The sequence below is a fragment of the Sciurus carolinensis genome, chromosome 6, assembly GCF_902686445.1.
Source record: "Sciurus carolinensis chromosome 6, mSciCar1.2, whole genome shotgun sequence".
NCBI lineage: Eukaryota > Metazoa > Chordata > Mammalia > Rodentia > Sciuridae > Sciurus > Sciurus carolinensis.
Genome location: NC_062218.1, coordinates 120,660,415 through 120,673,349, shown reverse-complemented (window position 1 = coordinate 120,673,349; position 12,935 = coordinate 120,660,415). Strand labels below are relative to the sequence as shown.

The window sequence follows — 12,935 nt, the reverse complement described above, 5'->3', positions numbered from 1 at the left end:
TACACACGTACTTCTACATATTCTGAGAACTTTTAGTAACTAAAAATAATAAAATTTAAAACTTACTTAAAACTGTTTACTAAGAACAGTTGACTAGACAAGAACTGTATGCCAGAGAAGATTAAGTGGAATCACCTTGTTAATAGATTAAATGGAATTACCATGTTAACAGGTTAGTAAAATTAAGTTAAAAAATAATTAAAATCAGTTAAGAAATGAGTAAAATAATTTAGAAAACTACATAAACTTTCTTAAAAAAAATTTATACATTTCCTGAAACAGAATTTTAGGCTTTTCAAGTACTCAAAAAATAGTCTAAAATGCATTTAAAAAAGATAAAAGTGGACATTATTTTTAAAAGTCAACATAAATTGTAGTTTTGAAAATATAAATGGCACCTTATGGAGGTTTTTCTTAAATCAGTAATAACACTAGAGGAAATTTGTGAAGTTTGATTTCAACATAAAAATTTACTGCAAGATGATTTTAACCACTTAAGAAATAATTACACATTATTATTTCTTTGTTAATACAAATAATGTTAATTAGGTATTAATAATAATACCTAATTTAAATTAGGTATTTCAGATAATTGCGCTAATTTGTTTTTAAATCCAAAAATAAGCCAACAATGCAAAACAGAAATCTAACTTTTGTTCATTATTTTAAAGTCTTTTCTGCATAGTTTCCCTAAACATTCATTATAATTCTAATTGTGACTAGCCTTATAGCTTTTAGTAAAGGTCTAATCTAGGTCAATGATAAATAAATGAGCAAGAAAATTGTTAGAAACTGCCCTTGGTATATACTCATTTTATGCGCACGCGCACGCGCGCGCACACACACACACACACACACACACACACACACACACACCTTTATCATGCTTTCCTTTAAATTGCATGTTTAGCTTTTCCTTCCAACTGAACTTGGGATTAATGGAAACTCTAAAACTCTAGATATCATAAAGAGAGACCAAAACAAAGTCCTTTCTTTTTGCTAACATGTAACCTAACAGTAGTAGATTTAAGTTGGATATAAATAAACATTGTATATATTTCTCTTATGCTATATGAAAACTCAGAAAATATTTCCCTGACAGGGTAGGGGAAATCTGATGTCTCAAATCAAAAGTTTCACTCATTAAAACAGATTTAAATAGCCCAACTTAAAGAAATGTGTTCTTAAAATTACAGTTGTATTATATTCTACTTCAGTTATTTCCATATGGAAACAATAAAATCTAGTTTATCAGTTAGTCAATAAACCTGTTCAATGAATGCTAAAAAATCAAAATTTATCTAGAATTATAACAAATGGGAATGTATGCTATTTCAAAATAACATGCAAAAATTCAGGCAATATTCAGAATACTTAAATCACATTGCCTGAGTTGAGGTTTAGCTCCTATAGAATAAAGCTTTCTTATTCTTTTATACTCTTTCATGAAATAAAATTTTGATCTAAACTATTTGATTAACATTATTTTCTTTTGCTATATGTACAGGATGCATTCCATTATCGGCCTATGCCTAGTTACCCAGAAATATTAATGGAATAATACTGTTTCAATTAGGCACAATTTTCTTCCACTTTAAAACCAGAATTTTTCTAAGCCTAGTACTATAACTAATCATATTTTAAATTATGGATTTAAAAAATGTAGTAGAGGCACATTTTTTAAACAAATACAGTATAAAATTTTGCTTTTCAGAGTCAGTGAAATTTTTGTTTTATGCTGTATGGCTATTTGCTTTACTTCCTTCTTCACAACAAAATTAGAGCAACCTTCATTCTTTAGAGTCAGAAATACACAGGCCTAAACTGTATTAAAACATAACATGGTATTTTCAGTTAAAAAGACAGGTAATCTAGCACCAAAAGAATAATTTGTACTAAATTTTAACACTATTCATTAATAGTTCCATTTTCCTGAGTTTGCGTTTGTTTCTTGGCATTGGCTTAGGATATAAGCCATTTTTCAGAAGATATTCCTTGCTGAGACGAATTTGAGCACCATGCTGAAGCTGGAAAGAGCATAAAGCTTGAAGAGGACGAAGCAAAGTCTGTTAAAGAAAAAAAAGAAACTGAAAATTTATCTGTGACAAATCATGATACCCTACGTTTTTCTTTCAAAAACAAAGGTAATATTGTCAATATTTCTATATAGGCAATAAAGTCTAAACCAAGTTTTACACTTTATTCAAACATGATAAAAATTGTTGCTATAGTACTAAGTTACTCTGTAACAAGCAGACAAAAGAAACCTTTAGATACAAAGATAAATACAATGAATTAGTTAATTCAGTTTCAATAACAAAGAAATGCAAACTTACTGACAATGACAACTGAAGGGTGACAGTGACAGGTTAGTGGTTTACTTCTCTCACACTAGTCCATGGACCACATGCAAGTTAGAGACCTGGGCTTTATGCATACGAAATCATTCTACCTACACGTGTACCTTTCTAAGTTCAAACACCTATTGGGCCAAGCATGGAATAGAAACACATAAACTGGGTAGACTTACAAGCTAACAGAGAAGATGGGGGTTGTAATACAACTATAGTACACACTCTATAAAGTTATTTAAATTAAAAAAAAAAACTTAAAAGATACTATGTCAGTGTTTTAAATACATTTTGGGTCAGATTCTTTTCTTGGGCTTACTCTGCTTTAAACCTTTTAATAGCAAAAATTTTTGACTGACTAGATCAGTAAAGGAACATAAAGAAAAACTCTTAAGAACAAGAATTTCACAATACCTATGTGAAAATTTATTTCTCCACATATACAACATAAGGGTAGAAAAGGGTTTGAATTTACAACAAACTGTTACGAATTGTGGCAGTAACTGAAAGTCACTTCACCATATCCATTATGGTCATCCATATTTAAGGAACCCCAAATTTTAGTAAGGTGGCAAAGTGTCCAGCTAGTAATTGACTAATGTCTTAGACTACCCATGGAGAGGTAATAAAAGTCCTGAGTGGGGCTTCCAGAGATACTCTTTAAAATAATAAGTTTAGCACAGGAACTTTTGCCCTTTCTTTCTGCTTAAAACATGATTGCTAGAAAAAGGACAACCATCATGTAACCACTAGGCATAAATATGAAGATTAAAGTCAAATATATAAGATGATGGAGAGAAAGAAGAAATCTGGGTCTCCAGTGTCCTTTCCTAGGTGCATTCACAACCCAGAACCACTCATCTCAGAACATCTAATTTACAGGAGAAAAATGAACACCCACTGATTTTATTTTATTTATTTAATTTTTATTTTTTATTTATTCTTTTTAGATATACATTACAGTAGAGTGTATTTTGACATACATACATAGAGTGTAACTTATTCAAATTTGGATCCCATTCTTGTAGTTGTACATGAGATGCAGTTATACTGGTTGTGTATTCATATATGAACATAGGAAAACTATATCCAATTCATTCTACTATATTTCCCTTCATTCCCCTTCTTCTAATCCAAAAACTTCTATTCTTTCCTCCTTCCCCCACATATCAGAAACAACATTCAGCCTTTGATTTTTCTGGGATTGGTTTATTTCACTTAGCATGATAGTCTCCAGTTCCACCCACTTGATGGCAAATGCCAAAATGTCATTCTTCTTTATGGTTGAGTAATAATCCATAGTGTATCTAAACCACATTTTCTTTGTCCATTCATCTGTTGAAGGGCACCTGGGTTGGTTACATAGCTTTGCTATTATGAATTGAGCTGCTATAAACATTGATATGGTTTCATCAGCGTAGTATGCTGATTTTAAGTCCTCTGGGAAAATTCTTAGAAGTAAACAAGAACAAACATCATATCAAAATCTCTGGGACACTATGAAAGCAGTACTTAGAGGAAGATTTATTTCATGGGGCACATTCAACAAAAGAAGTAGAAATCAACAAATAAACGACTTAACACTACAGCTCAAAGCCCTAGAAAAAGAAGAGCAGACCAACACCAAAAGTAGTAGAAGACAGGAAATAGTTAAAATCAGAGCCAAAATCAACGAAAATGAAACAAAAGAAACAATACAAAAAATTGACAAAATAAATAGTTGGTTCTTCGAAAAAATAAACAAAATTGATAAACTCTTAGCCACACTAACAAAGAGAAAGAGGGAGAAAACTCAAATTACTAAAATTCGGAATGAACAAGGAAATATCACAACAGACACAAGTGAAATACAAAACATAATCAGAAGCTATGTTGAAAATCTATACTCCAACAAAACACAAAACCTCGAAGACATCAACAAGTTTCTAGAGACATATGAATTACCTAAACTGAACGAGGAGGACATATACAACTTAAATATCAATTGGATCCCATTCTTGTAGTTGTACATGAGATGCAGTTATACTGGTTGTGTATTCATATTAAACCAATTTCAAGCAATGAAATAGAAGAGGTCATCAAAAGCCTACCAACAAAGAAAAGTCCAGGACCACATGGGTTCTCAGCCGAGTTCTACAAAACCTTTAAAGAAGAGCTCATTCCAATACTCCTCAAAGTATTCTATGAAATAAAAGAGGAGGGAACCCTCCCAAACTCGTTCTATGAAGCCAATATTACCCTGATACCTAAACCAGACAGAGACACATCTAGGAAAGAAAATTTCAGACCAATATCCTTAATGAACATCGATGCAAAAATTCTCAACAAAATTTTAGCAAATCACATACAAAAATATATTAAAAAGATAGTGCACCATGATCAAGTGGGTTTTATCCCAGGGATGCAAGGTTGGTTCAACATCCGGAAATCAATAAATGTCATTCACTATATCAACAGACTTAAAGTTAAGAATCACATGATTATTTCGATAGATGCAGAAAAAGCATTTGATAAAATACAGCATCCCTTCATGCTCAAAACACTAGAAAAAATTGGGGTAGTGGGAACATTCCTTAACATTATAAAGGTCATCTATGCTAAGCCCATGGCCAATATCATTCTAAATGGTGAAAAACTGAACCCCCTAAAAACTGGAACAAGGCAGGGATGCCCTCTTTCACCACTACTATTCAACATCATCCTTGAGACTCTAGCCAGAGAAATTAGACAAACCAAAGAAATTAAAGGGATACGAATAGGAAAAGAAGAACTCAAACTATCCCTGTTCGCTGATGACATGATTATATATTTAGAGGAACCTGGAAATTCTACCAGGAAACTTTTAGAACTCCTAAGTGAATTCAGTAAAGTAGCAGGTTACAAGATCAATGCTCATAAATTCAATGCATTTTTATACATAAGTGATGAAATCTTCAGAAAGAGAAATTAGGAAAACTACCCCATTCACAATAGCATCAAAAAAAAAAAAAAACTTGGGAATCAATCTCACAAAAGAGGTGAAAGACCTCTACAATGAGAACTACAGAACACTAAAGAAAGAAATTAAAGAAAACCTTAGAAGATGGAAAGATCTCCCATGTTCCTGGATAGGCAGAATTAATATTGTCAAAATGGCCATACTACCTAAAGTGCTATACAGATTCCATGCAATTCCAATTAAAATCCCAATGATGTACCTCAAAGAATTACAGCAAGCAATTATGAAATTCATCTGGAAGAATAAAAAACCCAGAATAGCTAAAGCAATCCTCAGTAGAAAGAGCGAAGCAGGGGGTATCGCAATACCAGACCTTCAACTCTATTACAAAGCAATAGTAACAAAAATGGCATGGTATTGGTACCAAAATAGGTAGATCAATGGTACAGAATAGAGGACACAGACACAAACCCAAATAAATACAATTTTCTCGTACTAGACAAAGGGGCCAAAAATATGCAATGGAGAAAAGATAGCCTCTTCAACAAATGGTGCTGGGAAAACTGGAAATCCATATGCAACAGAATGAAATTAAATTCCTATCTCTCACCCTACACAAAACTCAACTCAAAATGGATCAAGGACCTTGGAATCAGACCAGAGACCTTGTATCTTATAGAAGAAAAAGTAGGTCCAAACCTTCAACTTGTCAGCTTAGGATCAGACTTCCTTAACAGGATTCCCATAGCACAAGAAATAAAAGCAAGAATCAACAACTGGGATAGATTCAAACTAAAAAGCTTTCTCTCCGCAAAGGAAACTATCAGTAATGTGAAGAGAGAGCCTACAGAGTGGGAGAATATCTTTGCCATCCATACTTCAGATAGAGCGCTAATTTCCAGAATCTATAAAGAACTCAAAAAACTCTACACCAAGAATGCAAATAATCCAATCGACAAATGGGCTAAGGAAATGAACAGACACTTCACAGAAGATGATGTACAAGCAATCAACAGATATATGAAAAAATGTTCAACATCTCTAGTAATAAGAGAAATGCAAATCAAAACTACCCTAAGTTTTCATCTCACCCCAATTAGAATGGCAATTATCAAGAATACAAGCAACAATAGGTATTGGCGAGGATGTGGGGAAAAAGATATACTCATACATTGCTGATGGGGTTGCAAATTATTGCAGCCACTCTGGAAAGCAGTATGGAGATTCCTCAGAAAGCTTGGAATGGAAACACCATTTGACCCAGCTATCCCACTCCTTGGCCTATACCCAAAGGACTTAAAATCAGCATACTACAGAGATACAGCCACATCAATGTTCATTGCTGCTCAATTCACCATAGCCAGATTGTGGAACCAACCTAGATGCCCTTCAGTTGATGAATGGATAAAGAAACTGTGGCATATTTATACAATGGAATATTACTCCGCAATGAAGAATGATAAAATGATGGCATTTGCAGGCAAATGGATGAAATTGGAGAATATCATGCAAAGTGAGATAAGCCAATCTCAAAAAACTAAAGGACAAATTATCTCGCTGATAAGTGGATGAGGACATATAATGGGGGGTGGGAGGGGTTAGCGTTAGGGTTAGGGTTAGGTCCAGGGTTAGGAATAAGGATGGTGGTAAGAATGAAGGAAAAAAGGACTGTATAGAGGGAAAAGAGGGGTGGGAGGGGTGGGGGGGAAGGGAAAAAATAATGAATCAAACATCATTGCCCTATATAAATTTATGATTACACAAATGGTATGCCTTTACTCCATGTACAAATAGAGAAACAACATGTATCCCATTTGTATACAATAATAAAAAAAAAAAAGTCCTCTGGGTATAAACTAAGGAGTGGTTTCTGAGGAATCTCCATACTGCTTTTCAGAATGGGTGCACCACTTTGCAACCCCACCAGCAACAAGAGTGAACTTTTTCCCCACGTCCTTGCCAACATTTATTGTTACTTGTATTCTTGAAAACTGCCATTCTGACTGGAGTGAGATAAAACCTTAGAGTAGTTTTAATTTGAATTTCTCTAATTGCTAGAGATGTTGAACGTTTTTTTCATATATTTGTTGACGATTCATATTTCTTCTGTGAAGTACCTGTTTGGTGCTAAATTTTTTAAGTTCTTTGTATATTCTAAAGATTAATGCTCTATCTGAGGTGCTGGTGGTAAAGACTTTCTCCCATTCTGTAGGCTCTCTGTTCATAGTCTTGATTATTTCCTTCATTGTAAAGAAGCTATTTAGTTTGATACCATCCCATTTATTGAATCTTGATTTTACTTCTCATGCACTAGGAGTCTTATTGAAGAAATCGATTCCTAAGATAACATGATGGAGAATTGGGCCTACATTTTCTTCTAGTAGGCACAGGGTCTCTGGTCTAATGCCTAGGTACTTGATCCACTTTGAGTTCAGTTCTGTGCAGGGTGAGACAGGAGTCTTATTTCATTTTGCTACATATGGATTTCCAGTTTCCCCAGCACCATTTATTAAGAGGTTATCTTTTCTGCAATGTACGTTTGCACCTTTGTCCAGTATGAGATAGCTGTATTTATGTGGGTTTGTCTCTGTGTCTTTTATTCCATTGGTCTTCAAGTCTGTTTTGGTGCCAATACTGTGCTGGTTTTGTTTCTATAGCTCTGTAGTATAATTTAAGGTTTGGTAATGTGATGCCTCCTGAATGTCTCATTCAGTTGATTCAACACTGATGTATAGGAATACAATTGATTTATGGGTGTTGATTTTATTTATTTGCTTATTATTTGTTCTATTTAGTTATACATGACAGCAGAAAGCATTTTGATTCATTGTACACAAATGGAGTACAAATTTTTATTTCTCTGGTTGTATTTGATGTAGAGTCACACCATTCATGCAATTTTACATATATATATGATAATAATATTTGTCTCATTCCACTGTCTTTCCCACTCATTCCCTTCTGCCCAATCCAAAGTTCCTCCATTCTTCCCTTATCCCCTTCCCACTATGTATCAGCATCCACTTATCAGAGAAAACATTTGGCCTTTGGTTTTGGGGGATTGGCTTAACTTGCTTAGCATGATATTCTCCAACTCCATTCATTTACCTGAAAAATATCATAATTTTATCTTCTTTAAGGCTGAGTAATATTCCATTGTGTATATATACCACATTTTATTTACCCATGCATCTACTGAAGAGCATCGAGGTTGGTTCCTCAGTTTAGCTATTGTGCATTGAGTTACTACAAACATTGATGTGGCTGTGTCATTGCAGAATGCTTATTTTAAGTCCTTTGGGTATAAACTAAGGAGTGGGATAGCTGGGTCTAATGGTGATTCCATTCCAAGTTTTCTAAGGAATCTCCATACTGATTTCCAGAGTGGTTGCACCAATTTTCAATCCTGCCAGCAATGTATGAGTGTACTCTTTCAACCACATCCTTGCCAACACTTATTATTGCTTGTATTCTTCATCATAGCCATTCTAATTAGAGAGAGATGAAATCTTAGAGTAGTACTGATTTGCATTTCTCTAATTACTAGAAATGTTGAACATTTTTTCATATATTTCTTGATTGATTATATATCTTCTTCTGTGAAGTGTCTGCTCAGTTCCTTAGCCCATTTATCGATTGGGTTATTTGTATTTTTGGTGTTAAATTTTTTGAGTTCTTTATAAATCCTGGAGATTAGTGCTCTAAGGTGGGTGTGGTAAAGATTTTCTCCCACTTTGTAGGCTCTCTCTTCACATTATTGTTTCCTTTGCTAAGAAGAAGTTTTTTAGTTTGAGTCCATCCCATTTATTGATTCTTGATTTTATTTCTTGCACTTTAGCAATCTTGTGAAGGAAGTCTGGTCCTAAGATAAAGATTTGGGTCTATTTTTTCTTCTATTTGCTGCAGGGTCTCTGGTTTAATACCTGGGTCTTTGATCCATTTTGAGTTGAGTTTTATGCAGGGTGAGAAACAGAGGTTTAATTTCATTTTGTTACATAAGAATTTCCAGTTTTGCCAGCACCATTTGTTGAACAGGCTATCTTTTCTCCATTGTATGTTTTTGGCATCTTTGTCTAGTATGATTTAACCATATTTATGTGGGTTTGTCTCTGTGTCATCTATTCTGTACCTTTGGTCTACATGTCTATTTTGTTGCCAATTCCATGCTGTTTTTATTACTATTGCTCTGTGGTATAGTTTAAGGTCTGTTATTGTGATGCTTCCTGCTTCACTCTTCTTGCTAAGGATTGCCTTGGCTATTCTGGGTCTCTTATTTTTCCAAATGAACTTCATAATTGCTTTATGTAGTTCCATGAAGAATGTCATTGGAATTTTAATAGGAATTGCATTGAATCTGTATAACACTTTTTTATAGTATGGCCATTTTGACAATATTAATTCTGCTATCCAAGAATATGGGAGATCTTTCCATCTTTTAAGGTCTTCTTCAATTTTTTCCTTTAGTGTTCTATAGTTTTCATTGTAGAGGTCTTTCACTGCTTTTGTTAGATTGATTTCCAAGTTTTTTTTTTTTTTTTTTTTTTGAGGCTATTGTGAATGGTTAGTTTTCCTAATTTCTCTTTTAGAGGATTCATAACTTATGAATAAAAAATGCATTATATTTATGGGTGTCGATTTCATATTCCGCTACATTGCTGAATTCATTTATGAGTTCTAGGAGTTTTCTAGTGGAAAATTTTGGGTCTTCTAAATACAGAATCATGTCATCAGCAAATAGTGATAGTTTGATTTCCTCTTTCCTATTTGTATACCTTCGATTTCTTTGGTCTGTCTAATTGCTCTAGCTAGAGTTTCAAGAACTATGGTGAATAAAAGTGGCGAAAGAGGAATTTTCCATCTTGTTCCAGTTTTTGGAGGGAATATTTTCAATTTTCCTCCATTTAGATGGGCTTACATAGACAGCTTTTATAATATTGAGATATGTTCCTACTATTCCTAGTTTTTCTAGTGTTTTGAATATGAAGGGGTGCTGTATTTTGTCAAAGACTTTTTCTGCATGTGAGATAATCATGTGATTCTTGTCCCTAAGTCTACTGATAAGATGAATTGCATTTATTGATTTAAGCATGTCAAACCAACCTTGTATCCCTGGAGCGAACCCCACTTGATCCTGGTGCACTGTTTTTAATATGTTTTTGTATGCAATTTTCCAGAATTTCTTTGAGAATTTTTGCATCTCTATTCATCAGGGATATTGATCTGAAGTTTCCTTTCCTTGATGTGTCTTTGTCTGGTTTTGGTATCAGGGTGATACTAGTTTCATAAAATGAGTTTGGAAGGGTTCCCTCCTTTTCTATTTCATGGAATAATTTGAGGAAGATTGGTGTTAGTTCTTCTTTGAGGATCCTGTAGTACTCAGCTGAAAATCTGTCGGGACCTAGGCTCTTTTTGATTGTAGGCTTGATGGCATCTTCAATTTCATTCTTGAAATTGATCTGTTTAAATTTTCTCTGTCCTGATTCAGTTTGGGTAGATTATATGTCTCTAGAAATTTGTTGTCTTACAAGATTTTCTATCTTATTTGAGTATAAATTTTCAAAATAGTTTGAGATTATCATCTGTATTTCAGTAGTGTCCACTGTGCTATTTCCTTTTTCATCACAAACTTTTGTAATTTGAGTTTTCTCTCTTTCTCTTCATTAGTGTAGCTAGGGGTTTATCAATTTTATTTATTCATCAAAGAACCAATTTTTTGTTTCTTTGACTTTTTGAATTTTTTGTTACAATTTATCCATTTAGGCTCCGATTTTAATTATTTCCTGTCTTCTACTGCTTCTGGTGCTTATTTGTTCTTCTTTTTCTAGGCTTTGAGATATAATGTTTGGTTATTTATTTGGTGATTTTCTATTTTTTTTAATGAATGAACTCAGTGCAATGAACTTTCAGAACTGTCTTCATAAGTGTGGCAGAGATTTTCATAAGTTGTGTTGCTATTATTATTACCTCTGAGTATTCTTTTAATTCATCCACGATTTCTTCTGCTATCCATTGGTCATTCAATAGAGTATTATTTAGTCTCCATGTGTTAGAATAGCTTCTGTTTTTTAATTTTGTTGTTGATTTCTAATTTCATTCCATTATGATCTGATAGAATGCAAGGTATTATCTCTATTTTTTGGTATTTGCTAGGAGTTGCTTGTGGCCTAAGGTACAGTCTACTTTATAGAAGGGTCCGTGTGCTGCTGAGAAGAAAGTGTATTCAGTCATCGATGGATGAAATATTATATGTATGTCTGTTAAATTATTGATTGTATTTTTTAGTTCTATAGTTTCTTTCTTTAGTTTTTGTTTGGAGTATCTCTTCAGTGTCGAGAGAGGTACATTAAAGTCACCTAGTATTATTGTGTTGTGGTTTATTTGATTCTTTAAATTGAGAAGGCTGTGTTTGATATATGTAGATACTCCATTGTTTAGGGCATAAATATTTACAATTGTTATGTCTTGTTGATGTATAATTCCCTTAAGTAATATGAAACACTATTGAATTTAACTGCTGCTTAAATGCAGTCAAACACAATTCTTAATCAATATATACCAATGGAAAAAAGGATGAATATTTTGCTTTACAAAATATAACTGTTGAAAGTCCCTCAGGTATATTCTCATAATTTTTCAAAACAAAACAGGAGGTAAAATGGGTAAATAAGTATATATTACTCTACAGAGGGGACACAGTGAACGACCAAATTGTAAAACATCATACGATATCTAGGAAACATAACTGGGACTATATACAGATTGAAACAACTAAAGCGTCTATTGATATTTTAAGACATTTATTACATTCTTCATATATAGGAGAATACTAATGTTCTTTTAGTCAAGAACCTGGAGTTTTTCTTAAAGATAAGATTCTGGGCTGGGGATATGGCTCAGTTGGTAGAGTGCTTGCCTTGTATGTATAGCACCCTGGGTTCAATCCCCAGTACCACTAAGAAAAAAAAAAAAAAAAAAGATAAGGTACTATCAATTTACTGAGGTAATTAAGGGAATGAATGTTGGAGATAGATCTATAAGCGGTCCACCTCCTTCTAGGTGATAGTCACTTGGGTTACTAACGAATATTCCAGTGTTCCTTAATGGTAAATGATCAGGTTACATTATCACCCTTTGAAGTTAGGCATGGCCTAAAGAAATGTGAACTAAAGTAATGTGTGTCACCTCTGGGCAGAAGTGTTAAAAGTGGTATAGGATTTACCACCTTACTTGCCTCTTCCTTGATGAAAGTGGAATGATATATCCAGATATTTTCTCTACCAATTCAGGTTCCCAACTGACTTCAATGAGCAAAGGTCCTCCAGGCAATACCACTGGACAGCATCAAAGAGCCTGTTGTCAAGTGATGCCATTTTAAGTTCTTACAGTCTAACCTGGACTCCCTTGACCAATTGCTATCACTTACCAGGTATGTATTTTAAGTTACATAACCTCTCTTTGCCCCATTTTTTATATCTAAAATAAAAAAAATAATACCCATCCCACAAGCCTTTTATCATAGTACTGAGATGATGCAATAAAATACTGAACATACTACTTGATAATAAATGATAATGTTTCCATATAAATAAAGATCATCATATCTGAGGCAATATGAAAGTCTGAGAGACTGACTGATTTAGGGAAAC

The 12,935-nt window shown here is 33.6% G+C and overlaps 1 protein-coding gene across 1 annotated transcript in view; it reads right to left on the bottom strand.

Moving 5' to 3' along the window:
- Positions 1–401: 401 nt before the first annotated feature.
- Dtwd2 (DTW domain containing 2) overlaps positions 402–12,935 on the bottom strand; it is a 170,474-nt gene continuing 157,940 nt past the window's right edge. The window contains exon 6 of the mRNA XM_047556430.1: positions 402–2,066. Within this exon, the coding sequence (XP_047412386.1) occupies positions 1,896–2,066 (171 nt within the window). The 3' untranslated portion in view covers positions 402–1,895. The remainder of the gene's footprint in view (positions 2,067–12,935) is intronic.